The following is a 22371-nucleotide window of genomic DNA, read 5'->3' on the forward strand; positions in this document are numbered from 1 at the left end:
TAACATCATCATCGTCATTGTCATTATCAATTCAACACAAAATTGTTGGATCTTTTTCAACCTCAGATTAGCATTCTTTGATAAAAGAACCCAAGAAGGTCTCCCAACAATTGTTTCCAACAAACAGAATCAATAAAGTTTCCATATTTGAAGAGTAGCATTGACTTCATGTATGTACAGATGTCAACTTTCTGGTTTTCATAAGTACATTAATAACAAAATTAATTATCACTTGAACTAGTCTGGTTGGAATCGATCCGACAGAGAAGTTGTTTATTGGAAGCCCAGTGTGTAAGAGAGTCACCACTTATGAAAAACAGCAACCCGATTCCCCCTTTGTATATTAAGAGTAGGGGAAAACCCCAGCGTAGTGTTACACCTGCACATCCCACGCGAGGGTATTGTGATTACATGTACGGTTCGCTTCCCCCCTTCTAGGCAGAGATGATGATGCTGAAAGAATTAATAACAATCATAATGTTACCTATTAAATAGTCATGTACACGGGATGCCCAAGTTCTGCAGTAGGCAGTGGTGTGAACAGTATGATTGTGGTGCTCTCACCATGCTATAGAGGTGGTGCACTTACCCCTAGAAAGGGAGGGGTGATATTGGAACACCCCCTCCCTCACAAGAAATTAAAAATTAAAATTGAATAAAAAATGTCCCTACCTGAATGTTTGTTGTCATGTCACTGCATTCATACTGATGAAGCTTTGAGTCAGGCGTACTTTATTACCTGTATTTGAAGTTCATTTTTTTAATATAGTATATTGATGTGGATTTCTAGTGTATTAAACTAGTATTAAAAATGAATTATACCATCCTACAATAATTTTTCTCTTTTGTCTGTTTATTTTTTACAGTAATAGTCTTCATCAGACACTGACAGACCTGAAGCCTGCTACTGAGTACCAACTAAGGTAAGAATAGTTTGAAATATAATTATCAAACTTGATTAGAACAATGATATACCCCTATCCATCCAACCATACACACCCACCCTGAAAATGAAATTATCTTTGGTGAAATAGAATACTGTAAAAAACAGAAAATTCTGTGATTGGTATTAGAAGAACATTGCTATTTAAGGCAAGAAAGAGAGAAACTTTTGCAAATTTCAAAAATTCATTGTTGCATCGCTAGTGTTTCAGTTATTTTACAGCATGAAGTATTTTGTGACATATATTTGGAGAATCTTAACCATCTGTGAAAGTTGCGCACATTTCATACCAGTGAACATTTCTGATAAGCAAAAGTTTCTTGTTTTTCAGCATTACTAGCCTATAGGTGCGTGCGAACATTACAGAGTGAATACAATATACATTGCATATTGCTGCCAGGGGGGGGGGGGGCAGACCATTATGGATTGTTTATTATCATTGCGTAAAAGTTTTCATGTCTGGGTCGCGGGGGAGATACAGGAAACAATGGTTGAGGGCAGGAAAGACACTTTACAAATATCTTCCTGTTTCTCTCGATATTGTCCTTGATGCCGTTCGACCCGTCAAAGCTGTCCAATCATCCCCCTAGCCCTAGTGCCGAGTAAACTCTTGTCCTTTTTAATTAGTAATTAGCCTGTCAAAGTTTGACTGGATGGCCTATTTGCCCATGTCATGTGATGAAGTATTTATGGAGTATTTTGTGATGTTTTTGAGTATGAAAAGATTTTACGATGAACTCTTTAAAGGTACTATTAAAAATGTTGACACGGTTGTAAAAAATAGTAGAAAAACAATATCATGAAAGTTTTGAGAAAAAAAAGGCAATGCCTAATAAGACAAAGGAATTTTGTTTTCAGTATTAAAGATAAAAAAATAGTAGTGGTAGATTCTATTGTATAAACTTGTTTATAAGTCTAATCTGCCACAAGGTTCATGGTATGATAATAAAAGTTCTGTTTATCCTGTGGTACGAATAATGTTAAAGCAATATAGCCATGAAGAGAAATCAAATTCAAAGACATTTCATACCATTGTTACAACCCATCTTGATAATCTGCCATTTCTTGAAATTGATGGATTCATTTTGTTTGCAGTCATTGTGCTCTTAGATTAAACGGACATGCAAGATTTTGCTTCGGATTCTTGAATAATAATTTTGTTTAAAGCCCTGTTTGAATGTGATGATCCAACACATGCTTCAATGGCGACATTCACCCCAAATGTGATTTTTACTAAGACATGGGTTTGGGTTGCATCTCGTCTCCTGATTTCATTAGGGTTAGGGTTAGGGTTAGGGTTAGGGTTTTATGGCTTTTTAGGTATAGTGTTGAATTGAGGTGAGAGATAATTGACAGAAGCGCAGTTGTTTGCAATTAATCGCAACTTATTTGTGATAGATATCAATCAAAATATGAGCATAAGAGATAGGATTAGAGAACTTGCAGTTGATTTGGATCAATCGCAACTCTTTCTAAGATGGGCCCCAGAGCATACATTCATGTATGATGTGCCTGAATGTATGTGAAAGGGCAAAGAAGAAGCTCTATCTAGCGGCAGAAAGATCCACTGAAATAGAGACTAATGTTGCAAGGAAGCGTGAGATTACTTGTGTTTATATGGTTGTGATTTATGAGGACATTGTGTACCGGAGCTGTCACAAGCGGGTACATATCTGGATGCATAATCGGTAAAAGGATGCGGGTGTATGTTAAAATATATGGGAACATTTAATGTTTCCCTCTATCCAGTCGTGAATTTAATCATCTATCTTACAAAAGAAGAAAATCAAAGTTGGCTTGTTTTAATCACTGGACTAGCGAGCGTTGGTAATTTGATACAGAGATAAGTGAGGGTGTTTTAAACAAATCCTGGTAGGTGATAGTGATTGAATTGAAATTTGAGTCAATATTTCCTTCTTTGAGTTCATAAAGGCACTTGTATATATACTTCGAATCCGGAAAATTTTCTCAAATTTCTGATCAGTGCTTGTAACCCAGTAAGGAAATACCAGGTAGTTTGGTGTGAAGAGAATTTATGGGATAAATCCCTATCAAAGTTTTTTTTTTTTTTTTTTTTTTACAAGTTTGGTTACATTTTACAAGTTCAGGGAGTACAATGGGGATTGGTGATGTGAAAACAAATTGCAAAAGACTTGCACTTTGCTATTGGTATTATGACAAATGAAATGTGGCTGTCTAGTAATTATGTCCATAGATCATTTGAAAAGCAAAACCAAGTCATCATTTTTGTTTATACCAGCATGTAATTTAATGTAAGTGTTAAGAGTGATGTAGTAAACACCATCTGGTGAATGAAATATGAGTTGAGATATCCGTCCTTGTATAGGGTGGAAAAGTTGATTTAAGTTCAAGTACTTTCTCCCATATTTGGAAGAAAAAAGAAAAAAAAAAGGAGATTTGTATGCCGATACCATACCTCTGTTTCATAAAACCTGTTATCAATAAAACACGATAGTCATTGATATAAGCTACTGAAATTGTGGCATTTGATTGGTAGTGAGTGGACTTGTTGAAGAAATGTTTTTGGTAGTTGTGATTAGTAAGAATTCTTTTCAAACAGGGTCCTTGATTGCCTGAAGTTGATAGACCCACTTTAATTTTGTTAAGACCAAAAAATGAAAACATTATTTTTCCAAATTTTAGTTAGTAAATATTCCCATGATACATACAGGACACAGAATGACCGAATACATGTGATTTTTCCTTTTTGCTCAGGTTAATTTTGCACTTTGAAAAGTTTAGAGCTATCTTGAAAATGAGTTTAGAGCTACTAATGATAAAAGCAGTGTGATCTTTTTATGTTATGGTAAAAAATCCTATAAGACTGGCCCAGAGGTTAAGATTAAATTGGTATTTTTAACATTCTGCACTGCTTGGGTGTAATAGAAATGCAGTTGGATGTTAAAGCTACAGGTATCGAAATGTACATCTATAGGATGTAGAGGTTGAGATGAGAAACTTACAATGAGACAGAGGGAGAGATTGGACTCAAGTTTTCAAGGCCCTTTGGGATGAGAGAGGAAACTTTTAATCAATGAGATGTGGTAAATAGTCATCCTGAGAAAATAATCTGCATCACAGTGGAAAAGTTGTTATCGGTGGAAGGAAATGTAGAGGATCTAGTGTATAAGATGACAGACACTTTAAAGCCCCACTGTACTACTTGTAGCTACAGTTCTTGCTCCCTCTATATAGAAAACAATGCCTAAGCGGTGACCGTTGGTCCCCCATGTTCCTCTTTTTCTTATTTTAATTGAGAGCTGAGTTGATGAGATAGCCACCTGTAAGTGACCATGCTGGGTAGTCTAATCCCTCCTGGCTAAACTAGTACAGACTGGCTTTAATACATTGTTGAGATATGATGCAGCAAAACCACGGCGACCCTGCACATAAGGCCCGAAATTTAAAGTCTGGACAACCTCGAGCTGTTACTACTTACTTGTCATATTTCAAATATGAGGGCATTTGAAGAGCTATCCTGTTTTAGGGGATAATTTTTTAAAATTATACTCTTCCACACTATCATAAAAGACTGCAAAAGCTCACAAATTTTGTTCACCTTTCTCAGAAATCAGCCTTCTCTTTAAAGCCTGTCTGCACCAGTTTGGCCAGGAGGGATTAGACCTCCCTGCATGGTCACTGACGGGTGGTTAATTCATCAAACCAACTCTCAATTAACATAAGAAAAAGAGGATCATGGGGGACCAACAGGTACCGCTTAGGCATTGTTGGCTATATAGAGGGCGCAAGTAGTGCAATCCCGCTTTAAATGCTTCTACTCTGATTGTTCATTGAATTCTTGAGAAGTAGCTAGCTCTGCAAGTACATTGATCCTACTAAGTTGGGAAAATGTGATATTGCCTGTGTTTGCAGAGGCCCCATGTAAATCATGTGCCTCCCACGTCAAAGCAAGCAGATTGAGTCAGATTGTCTGGGATAGACGCGGAGAGAGTCGAGGTGCCGGTCTCCAGAATAACGAGAGTCTTCAAGCCTTTGTGCTCATTAATGGCATCTCCCGAGACGATACAAAATCCCAAAATACTTTTGTATTTGTCTAGATCTGGCAATCCAATTTGCCTCCGACTATAAATACAACAGAAGTTAATCATTTGGTGTACTTTAAGCTAAATATATATAACATTTATTGATTCTAAGCTTAATAAGAAGCTATGATCTATTTCTGTCCCTTTTATGTATGTATGCATATCCATCAAAAGGGGGATTTATGTTTTCATACCCAAAAGGTTTATGTGTGGTTAATAGACAGCCCACATAATTATTTTTGAACAAGTGACAGAATCACCATTCCCTTTATGTATTAACACATCAATGGCTGAGTTCTCTCCTTCCCATATGCTTTAGTACAGGCACCACCCATTTCAAGTGGGTAATATGTTAAAGGGATGTTAAAGGGATGTTGAATAGATCTACGATTTCACAATGAATAGATCGATGAAACAAATTGATAAATCAGTTAATTAAATAATCAACAAGAGGAAACTTACTTCTGAGATGTTAATGACATAGAAATTTCTTTATTTGAATTGTACCACATTATTCTTAGATCATGCTTTATAAAGTGCAAACCAGTTAGGTCAATATTCTTTTCTTTTTTGCACAAGAATGTTTTTTCAGCAGGAGGCATCATCTATTTTAAGCCAGAAGGGTATTAAATCTATACCTGGTTAAAGCCCACCAGGCTCCAAACCGACGATATGTAGACCTAGATAAATATATGCTAGAAAAATAGAAAAATTGTGTGGTTTCTAAGCTTGGTATTTATTAAATCGAGGGGTCAGTGACACAAAGACGTTACTCCATTTTGAGAAAAAAATGGTTTATGTGTCACTGAGCACTTGGGCCTTAAGGAGTTAAGTCTATGTTTCACTAGCCATTGACTTCAATGGGGTGTTGGGTGGAGTTAAGTCTTTGTGTTTCCGGACAGCCCACATTTTTCTGAACATTTTGATATCAAATACTCATTTTGGCAATATATGCGGTTATGTCTTTGTGTCACTGAACCCTCAAAATATATTCCTTATAATCTAATAAAATCCTCCCTTTTTACTCATGAAAATCTCATGTGGGAAGTCATCAAAATGGTAATAAGTTCTCTCCCACATTTATGATGTAAGTTGTCTGGTTTTATTTATATAATATAAGTCCACGCAACTTCCGTAAACAACTTAAAATAATAATCTTGTACGCAAATTTATAAAGTTACAATAAAACAGAGGATTTAGCTACTGATATGATGCCCTTCTTTGCATTAATTGATTAATTTTTCTGTTATTTATTTTAGTCAATGATGTTTCTTTTTTGTGGTGAAGCTTAAAGAAAAATAGCAACAAGATTAGGTTTTGGTTATGAAAGCAATGTGTTGTTAGCAGAGAAAAGCAACAAAACAGACTTTGGGAATGAGTGGAAAATCTTAATAATAATACTGACCTATGTACTGAGTTGTTTGGACCTAATACCCTTTTCTAACTGCACTGATTTTCATCAGATGCATCCGGACGCATCCGATGAAACGGCCAGTTAGAAAGCAACAGAGGAGAAAAAGGCGATTAAATAGCTGATGTAAAGAAGAGAAATAGGCGATTAAATTCTCCTGCTCAAGGGCAGGAGAAATTCTCATTCTATCGGTGTGACACCGATGAAACTGCCAGTTAGAAATCGTTCGGGAGAAAAAGGCAATTAAAACAGCGATTAAAATGGTCGAAGGTCGCAGTATATGCACGCTTTATCGTAACCAGCTGTGTTTGTTGACTTATGGTTGAACATTCTGCATGCTAGCTAGATGGAGCGCGGGCTTAATAATTACGCAATAATTCTTCACTTCCGGCAAGGGCTGGCCACAGCGAGTGAATTTCACCGGCAGTTAGAAAACGACAGGGGGAAAACTGCGGTTTTACCTTTGTTTACATAAGGAAAATTCAATCAGTATTTTCATCGGTGTGACTCCGATAGAAGCCAGTTAGAAAGCAGTATAAGATATACATGTAGTGCTCTGATTTGTGCTCCATAAACATTTTCTCCTGGTGTTTTTCTTCAAAGCTTTAGGGTTTGGGTTAGGGTTATGAAAATGTTATAGGGTTGGCTCAGGGTTTGGGTTAGGGTTAGGTGTCTGGTAGAGCCAAGGATTGGAATTGTGACTGTGTTTAGGGTCAAGATATTTGACGATGGAGAAATATTCTGGGAGCATATGCTGTACAACTGTTGGTTTACAACCACACACATCTGAATCATGGGCTATAAAATTATAATTATTATTATTCTACGACATGTGCTCACACTTCTCTGAATTAATTTGATAAGCCTGCTGTAATGCATTGAGAGATTTCCTAGTTTGCAAAGTGACAAACTGTTACATTCACCTGTTACGACTTATGACTGATGGAATTCGAATAGTCAGAAAGAAAACTGGTATACATCTTTTTTCTTTTAAAGGCCCACTGCACTACTTGAAGCTACTTGCGCCCTCTATATAACAAACAATGCCTAATCGGTGACCATTGGTCCCCCATGATCCTCTTTTTCTTATGTTAACTGAGAGCTGAGTTGATGAGATAACCATCTGTCCAGTGACCTTGCAGGGCAGTCTAATCCCTCCTGTAAACTACGGCAGATAAGCTTTAAAGACAGTTTATACCCTGTCTTGCTAACGAGAATTTTGAATGATTTTCTTATTCTCCCTCCCCATCCCTTTTCACTTGACTTGTAGTTTTAGTTCTGAATTGGCCTTTTTTTTGGTTTATAATCAAGTTATCATTCCTTGTCCTTTTGTCTGCTGTTCTCTCACCCATTGAAATTGAAATTTAATTCGACGTATTATTTTTGGTTTTATTATGCTTCAAGACTGTTGTGCAATGTGAATCAATCATCAGGTTTAACTTATATAACTCCTTCTCTTTTTTATCCTCTCTTTTATCCTATCTTTTATCCTCTCTCTTCGTGTTAGAGCAATATTTGACTATTATGTAGCATGGGCTGATTATTAATAATCTCTATAATAAACCTCCTTTCCCTTTTCTCTTCCTCTTGTCTCATACAGTGTGAGTGCAATATTGGACGGCGTACGCGGTGGTCCCTCACGGCCGGTTATCTTCGAGACCCATGGCTGCCCGCCTGATGTGCCCTTGATGCCCCGGCTCACGGGCAGGACCAAGAACTTCCTGGTCCTGTCATGGAAGGCGTCAAACTCCAATGGGTCCAAGATCCACAGTTATCTGCTGCAATGTGATAAGGTATGGCATGCTTTAAAGTACTTTCTTTTCTCTAGTCCTGCTTTAGAAAAAATCTGTCAGGCCCTAAGTATTAAAATGGTCCCATTTGTCTTATAACACTATCTATAGTGGTGTTTATTTTACCTGACTGCAAGGAAAGCATTAATGCTTGTAAGTTAGCAACCAGAGGACCAACGACTTTAGGTCCTCTCCGAGGGACCTGGTAATGAGGATTAATGCCTTACCAAAGGGCACCAGCGCATCGGCTTGGTTTCGAACCTGGGTCACCGGATTACAAGACCACTGCTCTACCAACTGAGCTATCACACCTCCTGTATGTATACCTGTGAAGATACAAGATACACTTTAGCATTATCAACATTTTGTATTCCAAACTAGAGGGGCAAATGATCATTCTCATAAAATGTATTTTGAATAATGAGACATTGCAAGACAATCGCAAGAGATTTTGTTAGCTGAGCTGAGCTTTAGTGTGATTGAATTCTGCATTGTCATAGGGCTCCTTAAGACAACATTAATAGGAGGAAGAGGTTGTATTAGAGGGGAGGAGCAGGACATTGGTGCTTGAAGGTGACACGGTGATGTGCACCAGGTTCATCTTATTGTTTCCTGCCCCGAGTAGATACCAGAGAGGTTCCAGGGATAGGGCATTGTTCTGTCACTGTTCAATGTTTGACGTCCTTGGGAGTGATGTCATTCAGTGTTCCGGATGGCTGTCACGTGTGTATGTGTCACACAGGCAGTGTTCAGGTGTGGACAAACGTATGCTTTAAGGGATGCCCTGTCCTGTCGGTGCCAGTGGGGATGCTTCGTTTACATTTGGATGAATGAATGTTTTAAGGGATGCCCTTCTCTCTTGGCTTGTTATTATCTGTAGAGGCGCCGTATGAACATGAGGCCCAAAGTATCTTTTTGAGATTCTCTGCCATACTATTGCTGATTGTGATATGCCTTTGCTTGAAAAATAAGAATCTATATTCATATTGGGGTCGAAAGTACCTTTTTGGGTTCTCCTTTTCATTGGTTGATTCGTGGTGTTATTTCAGTGAAGCTGCATTCATTCATATGTAGCCGAATGGACCTTCTGGCGAAGTCCTGGCTCCTGCTGCATAATTATGTGGTATTCTTAATAGCCATTGTTCCTATCAGGTGCTGCATTTATATTCAGCTGAAATTAGGTTTCGTTGAATATTTTCACAGTAAGGTAGATGCTTTTACGCGGTTACTGTACGTCTGATCACTACTCACCTTGGGCTGATTGAGTATTGATGTGTTGTGTTTATCAAGATTATTGTAAATTGCATCTGTCAGGTGTTTATGATGGCACATGAGGAATGTTTTGAGAATGAATTTGGGATAATCGGGATTGATGACACATTTCCCTGTGACTATTGATCTGTAGTCAACTTCCGACACTAACAGAGCTCCTAACTCCAAGCCTGCACCTAACACAATACCCAACACTTACCCTGACATTAAACCAAGCCCCAAAACCAGTCACGACCTCAACCACAACCACAAAGGCTAATAGCTATTATCTTTCCCAACATTCAGTTAGGAGCGAATGTAGGCAAATCTCTGTTATAATCGAAGTACTTGTAGCTGAATGCTACTTTTGAAAGGATTCTCTAATAACAATTCACTGTTGACTCCATTTCATTTAGTTTCATTCAATTTCATTCACTTCAAGCCCTTAAACTTAAACTATAAACTCATGAGAAAATGGTTTTGTGAAAGTGAGCCCTAGTGAACTTCCCTCTCAGGATCTGGACATCTGTCAGAGGTTGACCTGAGGTCTCTCAAGGTCAAGGTGGGGTCATGTGAGGTCATGTGAGGTCACCAGCTGAAAGTAGGACACATCCTGGGGAAACTAGCAATGTTGAGATTTGTGAAGTAGTTGAACTACAGCGTCCGTCTGTATGATTGATGGATTGTTTTGGAAAGTTTCATTCATATTTATGGCAGAAGTCCACACCGTTGGTTGCGGGGACAGGCAGGCAGGAAGCCACAAAGGACGATGAATTTATAATCCCTGATTGGGCAAATAGACCGTGTTTGAACGGCTTGAACCAGATGCCGGTGAGCTAACAAGCTTAGGACGCAACGTCCCTCCAGCAGTCGAACCGGCTGTCAAGATGCGAAACTGTCTGGATGGGGGCTAAGCCCGGGTGGGATTAAGAAATGTAGGTCACATATTGAAAGTAAACAGGGATCTGCGTGTCTGCCATCTTCCTCTGTTTCTCCGCATTCCCTCTCTTTCTGTCTGTCTTTCTTCATCTTCTTTCTCTGCTTCCATCTCTGGTTAGATGATTCACCGTCCCATCAAAATTCTTCTGTTGCCTCTAGGCTCTACCCTTTTTTTGTGCTTTTCTTTTTTAAGTATCCTTCCCTCCCTCTCCTTCCTCCCTCTTCCCTCCCTCTTCTCTTCTTTTCTTTTTCCCTCTACTCTTTTGTTTTACCCCTCCCCTTTCTTTTTCCATGTAAAACTTCATTTTTGTTCTTTTATCTCTTCATTCCTTGCTTCGCACACCCTCATTAACGTTCCCTGTCAGCTAGTCTGACCGTATTATACAAGGCTCCAACCCAACCCCTTCTTATGAGGTAAATTCCTTTTTTCGTCTTCCTTTCTTTATCCTTCACACCAGTTCTTGATCCTTCCCCTTCTTATCCCTTGTTCATTTCCATTCTCCACCCCTTCCTTTCTTTCTTCTTTCTCAACCCTTCATGAATTTTACTGAAGCTCCTATTCTGCTGGTCTCTCCCTGTCTATAAAAAAACTCTCATGCCTTGCTCTATCCTCTGCTCCTCTATTCATGCAAATCTGTTGCTTTCTCCTTCACTCCAGTTCTTACACCTTTCCCTTCTATCCTCTAGTTCGTCTCCATTTCTCACTCCTTTCTTTCTTTCTATCTTTTTTCTTTCTCAAGCCTCTGTCATTAACGGTGCTCCCATTCGGCTGGTCTCTCTCCCTGTCTGACCTCTCATACTCTGTTCTATCCTATCCTATCCTATTCATGCAAATACTCCAGTTCTTACAATGTTCCCCTTCTATTCTCTATTTCATCTCCATACCTTATTCCTTCCTTTCTCTCTTTCTATTTTTCTTCTTCTTTCTCAACCCTTCGTCATTACCGGTGCTCCTACTCTGATGGTCTCTCTCTGTCTGAGCCTCTGATAGTCAGCTCTTTCCTTGGCCCCTCTATTAATGCAAATGTGTTGCTTTCTCCTTTTCTTCATTTATCTCACTTTTCCTCTTCTATCCTCTAGTTCATCTCCATTTCTTACTCCTTTCGTTCTTTCTTCTTTCTTTCGTTCTTTCTTCTTTCTCAACCCTCCATCGATATTACCGGTGCTCCTATTTTGCTAATCTCTCCCAGTCTGAACCTCTCAGCTCCAGCTCCAGCCCCTCCTTCAAACTAATGTTTACGTTGCCTCAAGTGTCTGTCAAATTGCTGTACCTTGACATGCCCTCACACCTGACCTCACACCTGACCTCTGACCCGCTTTATCTTAAGAGGTCACAAGTTCACACATGTTTGACCTACTTATCATAGATCTCAAAACAAGAGAGACCATGTTTTAATATTTAAGATTGTACTTTGCTGGGAAAGTTTTGAAAAAGAGAAGACAAACCCTCTTGATAGAAGGTATACAGAACATCAGATTCAGATTATTGTTTTAAAAATGAATAAATGTAGCTCTTTAACCACTCTTTAACCATTTCCATGTTCAAATTAGAAAAAAGGCTCATATAGTCTACAAAGGCATATATCCAATTGTGTGGACCTTATGAATCAGGTTTATGATGGAAAATTATTATCTTGCTTCATGAAAACAGTATCATTTGAGATCTCATTGTTCATTGGTCGTCGTTGACTTAATGATTATTACAACTGATTTTGTTTTCCTCAGCATTAATGATGTTTTGTTTCTTTTTCTTTTATCTTGCTCCCTCTCACTGTCTGCCTGTCTCTCCCCCTCTCTTCTGTCCCTCTCCTCTCCTCTCTCTCTCTCTCTCCCCCTCCATCTCTCTCCCGCTCTCCCTCTCCCCCCTCTCTCTCCCCCTCTCTCTCTCTCTTTCTCTCTCTCTCTCTCCCTCTCCTCTTTCTTTCTCCCTCCTCTCTCTCGTTTCATTTATTTTGCGTTTGCACAGGGTAATGGTTCAAGCGGCTACGTAGCAATATACGAAGGAGCAGACAAACAGTACAAAATCACCAAGCTTCAGCCCTCCACACTGTACAGGTTTAGATTACAAGCCATCAACAGCCATGGATCAAGGTAAGAACTGTGTTCTCATTCCAATCGTACGAAACCCATTTCTAAACGTTTAAGGCCATTAAATTGTTTTTACATGTTTAGCGTCCCAGCCCGCTTCCTTTTTGGGGACCGCCTCCTATTTTTTTTCTTCAATGAATTAAAACATGAAAAACAAACTGCTAAAATTTTCTATTTCTGATTAAAAAAAAAGAAAAAAAATACTGGCGGCCATCTTGAAAAATAGCCAGACTTTCAGGAAAAAACATGTTCCGAGTGGCCATTTTGAAAAAGAAAAAAAAAAAAAGGGCCTCCTCCTTCCTATTTTTCAAAAAGGCAGGACGCTAAACATGTTTTATGTTTTTTGTTGGCCGAAACGTGTTCAGAGATAAAGGAGATTACTTTAGAAGGTGATGCATATTACCACAGAAGTGATAATGACCTTCAAAAGGAACTACGTAATTAAGTTGTGCATGGACTTCTTATGTATGTGTAGTATTTGTATTCATTATTGGGTTTTTACAGATGTGAATCAATCAGATCTGATTATTCCTCATCCATCAATTTTGATTTGATTGCATCCTTAATTACCAAAATTGATGAGAGCGATTAATAGCCGTATTGGTTGTCCATTGTCTCTGTGGTATTATTAATGGGCCCTAATGATGGCGGTACTGTGGATCAATATGATAATGAGAAACAAATAATTTGCTCAATATGAAAATGTCTATCTTATGAATACACTGTCCAGGGACAGGTTTGTATGTGAGTTTCATAAAACATCTTTGTAGAAAATAGTAATTGTGGGACCTAAACACTTTGAGCAACTGTTTGAAACACCGCGATTTCCAACAACTTTCACTTTTGGTTTTGTAAATGGCATTACCCTATGGATACCTAAGAATGGTAGTCCCTGTTCCCCGGTGAGATAAAACGTTCTCATAAAGTGTTTGGAGGGATGACCTGTTTCCAAAGTACAAGTACTTGGCATTCACAGGATTCCTATAAATGGTCTCTGTTTTCCAAACGGACGTATTAATCAATGTTAATGAGAAGATGTGCTTATACTAACATTTTTAGAGTCTGAAGAATGATTTGATCATCCTAAAAAAATTGTATCATTAGAAGGAAAAAAGGTCATATACCTTGATTTGCTTCATTTGAACCTTTTAGAATAATAATAACAAACAAAAAAATTATCTAGGAATTGATTTAATAAAACCAAAACTTAAGCATTAAAAAAAAAAATCACCCTCTCTTTGTGTATGTAAGTTACAACATCCTTTCCCCTCTGACTTTCTATAGGTTCAATGAGGAAGATAATTTTTTACATTGGGCAGCATGCCCCCTGTGCTAAAAATATTAAGCTTTTGAGAGTGAAAAGGTTAACATTTTGTGAAGGAATTGATTTTACAACACGAGTATGTGAGCATTAAACATTCACCCTCTCACTGTCTGTACCTTACAAAACCATTCTCCATCTTTCTTTGTCCGCAGTGGGTTCAGCGAGGAAGCCAAGTTCTATACATCGGGCAGCGTGCCCCCTGTGCCCAGTCCGCCAACCCTAATAGAAGCACTTGCCAGGAGTCTAAAGCTGCAATGGCAGAGGGGCTCTGGAGACATCCATGGGTACTGTTTAGAAATGGATGACGAATCTAAGGTAAGCACCTGAGTGAAATGGCGAGAGATACTTTCTTTGTTTAACTCCCCCCCCCCCCCCCTTCCCCAGAAATGTATGCAGTATAACACATGGGCTCATTTTTCATTTACAATTGGTGGTCTCTTTTTCAAAAGTGTAGGAGTCCAATTGCCTTCAACCCCAACTGTATTTTTCACTGGTTACAGTGCTTTGCTCGCCTTGAATCTCCATGATTAAACAGAAAAAGGGGCATTTGGATGTTTTCGGATGGGGGATGTAGAAGGGGGGAAGGAGTGGGGGACAGAATATCCAGGGGTGTTCTCTAGAAATGGATGATGAATGTAAAATAAGAATATGGTAAAGATTGTCAACTTTTGTGGAAGGGGGAGGGATCCATGGTTCCTTCTTGTTAGAAGAAAGGGGCATCATGTTTTTTTTTTTGGGGGGGGGGGGAGGGGGAGTGGCAAGCAAACATCTTTACTGTCTTTGAAATTGGTGGTGAATCTTGGGTATTTGGTAAAAAAAAATGCCACCTCTTTGTTGAGGTCTGGGGGGGGGGGGGCATCATGTGTTATGCTTTCATTCTTACTAGGGGTTAGGGTGCTTGGAAGATGGGGGAGGGGAGGGTCGGAGAAGGATAACGGGACAGCCATCGCTTTCAATTTTGCTGAGAAGTGGTCCATAGGGTCACACCCTGTTAATATTAATGTTTTCACTCTTTTCTATTCCAGCGCTATGGCTTCCAAGTGGTGTACAGAGGGGAGGAAACGAGTCACTGTTGTAAAAATCTTGCCAGAAATTCAGATTACAAGTTTAGGGTGAGTACCTAATCAGTAGTAGGTTATATCTCCAATTTCAGAGCAAGATAACGTGATAAGGATATAACAGCAACTTGCCTTTTGTGTGTGTCAGTTATTTATTTATTTAGCGCTTATATTATGCTATAATTTGAAGAAATGCATTGATTGTTTAGAATGCTAAGTGCATTCAGAAAGGGTTGTTAGTTCCATCTGTTAACAAAAAATTATTACCAAGACTTGATTTTGTTATTTACAAATATTGTCTCATCCTCTGACCAGTAACATCTAACTCTTGACCAGTAACATAAACTCTTGACCCCTTGCAGTTATGTGCCTTCAATGAAGAGGGAAACAGTCGGTGGAGTAGCATAGTGGCCTTTCGCACGATGCCTGACGCACCGCGAGCGCCTTCCAAGCCAAGCCTCAAGGGAAAACCCCATTCCACCAGCTTCAAGATCATGTGGGGTAAGTTCATGCTAATTTTGAGTTTGTGTGGTAGAATAGCATTTGGATTTTTAGAGAAACCAGTTTAAATTTTTGAAGACCATCAGAGCACACTGATTGAAACATCAAGAACCAGAACCTCTTAGCTGAGTTTGGTTTAGCTTGGTTTTATTTCCCGTTTAAAAAAAACATATATATATATATGAATTCGAAAAATAATGATAATCACTTATAAACTAAATGGATCGATTACTCTTATTTCTTTAAAAGATTTGCATGGGGTAAATCTGAAAACTTTGCCTACTATTCATTTACAAGTAATTTTGAATTACTTATCATGAAAAAAGAGGGGTTGTTTGGATCTGTTAAACAGCATAATTCAAAACAACCTGCTGGAAAAATGCATTTACTGAAAAGCACATCTCACTTTTGATAAATGAAAATGGGCCCCTAAAACAGTGCAAGGACTTATAGCTTTAATTCAATAAATTTTTCTTGGAGTTACTTGTAAATCATTAATTTTCTACCAAAATAATGAGGATAAGACTTACATTATTTTGAATTTCTTTATTGTTTATTGATACAGAGAGGAACAGGTTTACATTCTTGCAAAATCATGGATGATAGTAAGACCATAAACCAAAAAGTTTTAATTTGAAGTACGCTTTTGTATTTATCAGCTCGGTAATAAGAAAGCTTTTTTGTGTGTTTGATTTTGTTTTTGTTTTTATTTTGAATGTGAAATAATTTTGCAATATAATTTTGTACGCCAGATCCACCAAGGGATTGCGGAGGCTCTGAAATAACTTCCTATCAACTAGAAAAAGCTGAAGTTAGAAGTAAGTATTCATCATTTCTGGAATCAAGTAGATGTTATTTGTTTGTTAAAAGGTAAAATGGGATGCATGGACTAACATATCAACAAGAAAAATTCAAAGATAGAAAACTTGATTATTCAATAATGCCTGTCTTTCCCCAAAATACATGGAATAAAACACTGAATTATTGATAGATCGGTATGTTTAGCCGAGCAAATTAAATGCTGATTTTTTTTTATAAGAATGATAAGATGTACTTACTCAGCTAAGTTTCTAGCATCAGAGATAAAGGCATAACTAGAAGAGGACTTTCAAGAGGAACTCTATACCTTGTGATGGATCGTATATTTTAATGACAAAAGAAGTTATAGGAGATTTTAAATTTTTAAATTAAATTAAATTATTTATCGTTGTCACCACCTATATACATGGTAATTTCTTTTCCCTCAAAAGTTGATGACAACCTTCAACGAATGTCTTTTATCTCTTTCTTGTTAGATGGTCCCTTCTCGCCAGCGTACAGGGGTATGGAACGGGAGCATCAGTTTGACAATCTTAAGCCCGGATGTACTTACTACCTTAGAGTCTCGTGTACGAGTAAAGGAGGAGCGAGTCCAGTAAGTGCCCCCTCCCCTTTACCCCCTTATCCCCCCTTCACCCCAACCCCCCCTTATCCCAACCACCCCTTATCCCAACTCCCCTTTATCCCAACCCTCTCTTATCCCAACCCTACCCCTCTTATCCCAACCCTCAATAATTACCAGAAATACCAGTGTACAGGCCACAGCCCAATTTCACATCGTGAGCCCTTCCCATTTTAGGCTTTTTCAGACTTCACTTTGTACGGCACATATTACAATTATAGCTATATGACCTTGTATATTGCGCACCTATCTGTTCCAGGGGATGCTCAAGGCGCCTACAAAGACTTAATAGTACCCTGGCTGAATTGAAATCATTCTTAAATGGGTTTTTACTTTTGAAAGCACTACATTATCAAGCAGTTTTCAATGAAAGCTGACTCAAAATTTGACTGTCATGTCTTTCAGAATTCAACTCAAGCCAATTTGAAGGATATGATTTCATTATTTTTGATTGTCTCTTTTCATGTATGCAGTGTTCGGAGGTGTTCAGTATAACAACGCTACCCATAGTACCAGGCCAAAGTCATACACCCAGAGTACATGGAAAACCCAAGGCTACTTCGGTCAACTTGAGATGGGGTAAGTTCTAATCTCCTTCAAACATGTTTCCACAAAAATCATTAGAAGATATTGCTCTTTTATATCGTCTTCAATTCTTTTGTTATTCAACTGATTCTATATGCTATTGATCGCAACACTATGCCAGCACATTGTCTGTAGCATATGATACAGATAAACCTGTCTACTAAGGCCACCAAAGGGAAACACAAAAAGTGGCCACTGTAGACAGGTGGCCTGTCTAGGCAGGTTCTTACACACATGTTTCCTCTAAGAGGGAAGCAATATAGCTGACCGCTATAGACAGGTGGCCTTTAAGACAGGTTTGACTGTACCTATAATTTGTACATGTGACAAAAGTTTACTGTGACAGTCCGATACTTGTTCCATTTATCTGCAAATGAAGTTGATACATGTCATCACAAAATGTTGATATACACTGACAGCAAGGTGCTCTCTAGATTCCTCCCTTTCATTTTTTAAACCAACCTTCACGACTTTCCAAAAAATGTTTGGCAGCTTTCGAAAATTGTTGTCAACAAAAAAAGGAAACAGGCCCCTTCTAATTAGCTCACTCCCATATCTGCGGATGTGCGTATGCATATGGTTAAAAGGAAGAAACGTCACATTCAGAAACCACGAATGTTTTCAACACATTTTTGATAGATTCATCAGATGGAGGGAAACCAAGTCCTACTTTCATTTTAGATATTGATAGTGTGGGAAAAGAGTTTCTTTCATTGTCCTTGGGTGATGATTGTATCGTACAGTTTCACTTCTATCTTTTTAAAGAGAAGGTTGAGTTCTGGGAGAGGTGAAAAATAATTTGTGAGTGTTATCATTGTTATTATGCAAGTATGGAAGAACATCTGAGAAAAAATGTTCCCTGAAAAGCATGGCTCTTCAAATGCTTTCATATGCTAAATATGACGAGTAACAGCTTCAAAATGAGGCCTGATTTTTATGCCACATGTTTATGTAGTCCCATATATATATCTTTCTGTGTACAGTGCTTGTTACTTTCCCAAGACTGGGCCAAATTTCTTATCATGTTGATGACTCCAGAACCTTGCAGTACACACCAATACTTATATGCTAGATGATCAACCTTTTCTGATCAATTCCACAACGTTTCTTTCACAATGCAATCGCATAACCTGAACCCAACTTTTTATCCTTAAACTTCACTGTATGTTGAACATCAAAAGAAATTTTCAAAATCCCAGTGCAGTATTACATTCATGTTCCGTGCAGCAATTTAACAACTTGTTGTTGTTTAATAGCAGAAGGGGGAAATGGAGACACAAGGATATTGAAAAACAAAAATTACCTTTTCCTGTGCAGTGAGTAAAATAAAAAGGGGTTTGTTAGAAAATGATGGCAATGCATGATTTTGAAATTCATGGAAAGCAAGAGGAGGATTTGATTTGATTCACTTAGGAAACATGTGGGTTGTCCGTTGACATTTCTTTGTGTGAGTCACCGTCAGGCCTGTCATCATCAGCTCGATTTTGCCAAATAACCTGCTATTTGAACTATCCCGATCGCAAATTAGCTAGTTAATTTGCGTCTTCATCAGCCCGCAGTTGCAATTAGCGGGATATTTGGTCGAGAAAATATCTCTAGAAATCTTGGTCTTGTTTCCAAAATATCCGCTATTTGGGAAATAGCGGGCTAATTTGCGCCCGTTCGAGCTAGTTTGTGATGAGCGTATCGGTCTGGTGAAGACGCAATTTCGGGCTTTGGGATAATATCCCGAGTCTGAAAATAGCGGGTTATTCGGCAAACTCGAGCTGATGAAGACAGGCCTGTCGAGATTGTTTTGCTGTTACTTTGGAGAATACCTTTTAACTAACAAAGGGAGACAAACGGATATGGGAGGGGGGTATTCCTCCAGAGAAGGCTTAAAATCTGTCATTGTAGATGGGGTATAGTAGCTTGATTAAAATGGCACCAAATTTGTCTGTTTTGAGGTTTTATTTTTATACATGTATGTTGGATAATAGTAAAGTAAAGAATAAGAAATGGAGGTGCCAAAGTAATTGTCTATGCCTTGAGGCGTTATTGGTGTTGCTATTGGTTATAATGGAAGGAAAGGGAGAAGAAGAAAAAATGGAGAAAAAAGAGAAAGAAACGAGGAAGGGATGATTGATACAGACTCCAATATTCTGCTGATTGTATAGCACTGTTAGAGCCACAAGATTAAAACCAGTTAGTAATTATTAGTAAGTTGCTGGTTTAAAGGCATCGTTTAACAATGTTAAATCAGAGATGCATGGCCTTACGTGTCTGTCATATGGTGGAATATTGAAGCCCTAAAAAAATTGTGCTTCAAAATGATCATGAAGTGCCTCAAAAATCTTTGAGTGACCGGTTTCACCATACTCATTTTCCCCAATAGACTATTGTGTTATAAAAACCGTTAGGAAAACAGAAAATTTAATTTCGATTTCCAATCTTAAATATCTTGATAATCAGACAGGCGGTCGGCTTGTAAAAGTCATGGGGTTCCTGACTGACCTGAAGGTTTATAATGTTTGCAGCATGAGCTAAATCCAGGATTTTGTTGGCAATGAATGCCACAGAGTCACTTTAAGTTGTCATTGGTATATATATATATTGTATAGTGTGGTGTGGGAGGATAGTGGGAGGGGGCGGGCTTACATGAGGAGAAATGATTTGATACTTATTTTGTAAGATTATTATTAAATATTAATGAATAATTAGTGATTTGAAATGGAAAAAGGATTACAAATGAACGGAGGGTTGAAATTGCCAGAAGCTCTAATACCACTATCGATCAGCGGAATGAAGGCAATACAACTTGGGAAACCTGTGCTATTTATAAACCTGACTCATATAATTGTTAATGAGTAAATGATTAATCTACTTCACAATATTTATGATGGATGTTTTATTGCTAAGCCAAATTTAATTTGAGTTTCATGGAAATGGAAAAATGATAGTGAAATTGAAAGCTAGATTTAAAAGATGCATCATTGTGGCATGACTTTGTAAAAAGTGGTGCATTTGATATCAATATATGTTTCATTATAATTCATTGGATTCAAGTTTCATATAACATTTATGATACTTATGTTTCAGTCACATGTTAACAAGTAATTAATATATATTTCTTTTGGTGAGATTCGTCACCTACAACGTTACAATATGATTGAACAAAGTCAAGGCATCTATGAGTTCAAAAACTCTGATTCAGAATTTGAAATTTTTTCTTTTTCAATTTACATGCTAATAGAAATCAGCTAGGAAACCTTTGATGAACTTATTCCTTTTCAGTAATAATCCTTTAAAACAGAAGGGTCGTGTTATGCTTGATATCAGACATCCAAAATTAACTGTATCCTGCCGAGGAATCTGTGGCTTATGAGTTTGGGCTTTTGGTATTTATTGGATAATTTGAAGATCAACAATATTCAAATGGCATAATGAAATACCGGTACCCAAATGTTGATTTTATTTATTTACTTATTTATTTCTTGGGGGTGAGGGCCTCTTCCCCTTTCCCCCCCTCTCATCTTTTAATTGAAGTTAGAATACAGTTGAAGGCATTTGTTGTATAGTTTCAACATTTATTATTCAGATTGCACTGAGCACTTCCTAATTTTGAAGGGGAGGGGTTGTTGGGAGGGGGTTGGGTTTTTGGGAGGGGGTTGGGGGCTTTACAATTTCCCCTTGCATCTTGTGATTGGAGTCAGAATGTGATAGTTGTGGATGATTTTTTTTTAAATAGAAAAAAAAAAAAAAAAAAAAAAAAAAAAAAAGACTAATAAAAAGAAAATGTATGGGTTGGCCGATGGTTAACACTTCATCTTCTCCTCCTTATAGGTATGCCTGACTACAACGGAGGGGCTCCAATCACCGAGTTCTCCGTAGAAATGACAGCAGCTGATAATGTTACTAGCGAAGTCCACCGGGCAACTGCAGACATCACCGAGTGTACAGTGAACAGCCTGCTCCCCGGAAGGACGTACGACTTCAGGCTGAGGTCTTGTAATAAGATAGGGGTAAGTCATGATGGAAGGGAGGGGCAAATGAGCCGGCTTAGGGTCACCCCCTCCCCCCCCCCCCCCCCCAATTAAACGAAAAAGGCAGTCGGTAGTTCATAGATGCCAGTTTTCAGGCCTTGGTCACCTCTAAATAACAGACTTGGACTTCGGGCTTAGGTCTTGTAATAAGATAGGGGTAAGTCATGATGGAAGGGAGGGGCAAATGAGCCGGCTTAGGGTCACCCCCTTCCCCCCCCCCCCCCAATTAAACGAAAAAGGCAGTCGGTAGTTCATAGATGCCAGTTTTCAGGCCTTGGTCACCTCTAAATAACAGACTTGGACTTCGGGCTTAGGTCTTGTAATAAGATGGGGGTAAATCATGACGGAAGGGAGGGGCAAATGGGCGGGTTTTAGGGGAATCCCCCTCCCCTCCCCCCACGCACAAAAAAGAAGGGCCTCTGTAGTTCAGGGATGCCAGTTTTCAGGCCTTTGTCACCTCTCAATAACAGACTTTTTCCAGCATTTATGGGGCTCCAACCAACATGTCATGTTCTCCTTTAAAGTCTGATTGGAAGCAACTGGTATTCCTGAGTAGTTGCAAGCACAAACACCTAGCAGTTGGGAGGGGGTGGGTAGGTGGGTGTTGAGGGGGATCACCCCTAGCATGAATGCATTTTCCTGCTTATTTCCTATTCTTTTTTCTGCTCATGCAATCTGGTTTGTTTTAGGGGCTATGAATCAAAGGTGAGAGCTTAACCACAAAATATAGACAACCATTCTGAAAGGGGGAACCAGGTTTCTTGCTATCGTGCAGCCAGAAAATCATAAATAGATTATCTAGGCTAGTGGCACTATGAAAGAAAAAGAAAATCATGAAAATCAACCCCAAATGCAACAAGAATGATTAATCTGGCAGTTTCCAAGGCACCTAACCAAAGTTGTCCCAGGGGTGCGCATTAGTCTGGTCTATTTCCATTGCATTAAGGGTGAAGA

General features: G+C 38.6%; 1 protein-coding gene across 2 annotated transcripts in view; it reads left to right on the forward strand.

The window, feature by feature from the left end:
* LOC582903 (fibronectin type-III domain-containing protein 3A) overlaps window positions 1–22371 on the forward strand; it is a 99621-nt gene that overhangs the window by 63972 nt on the left and 13278 nt on the right. For both annotated transcript variants that reach the window (XM_030981866.1, XM_030981865.1), the window contains exons 6-15: window positions 867–923; window positions 8019–8211; window positions 12365–12489; window positions 13963–14125; window positions 14836–14922; window positions 15231–15369; window positions 16122–16187; window positions 16665–16783; window positions 17284–17389; window positions 21218–21396. In XM_030981866.1, the coding sequence (XP_030837726.1) occupies window positions 867–923; window positions 8019–8211; window positions 12365–12489; window positions 13963–14125; window positions 14836–14922; window positions 15231–15369; window positions 16122–16187; window positions 16665–16783; window positions 17284–17389; window positions 21218–21396 (1234 nt within the window). The remainder of the gene's footprint in view (window positions 1–866; window positions 924–8018; window positions 8212–12364; window positions 12490–13962; window positions 14126–14835; window positions 14923–15230; window positions 15370–16121; window positions 16188–16664; window positions 16784–17283; window positions 17390–21217; window positions 21397–22371) is intronic.

The sequence above is a fragment of the Strongylocentrotus purpuratus genome, unplaced genomic scaffold, assembly GCF_000002235.5.
Source record: "Strongylocentrotus purpuratus isolate Spur 01 unplaced genomic scaffold, Spur_5.0 spur5_scaffold_12, whole genome shotgun sequence".
NCBI classification, from domain to species: domain Eukaryota; kingdom Metazoa; phylum Echinodermata; class Echinoidea; order Camarodonta; family Strongylocentrotidae; genus Strongylocentrotus; species Strongylocentrotus purpuratus.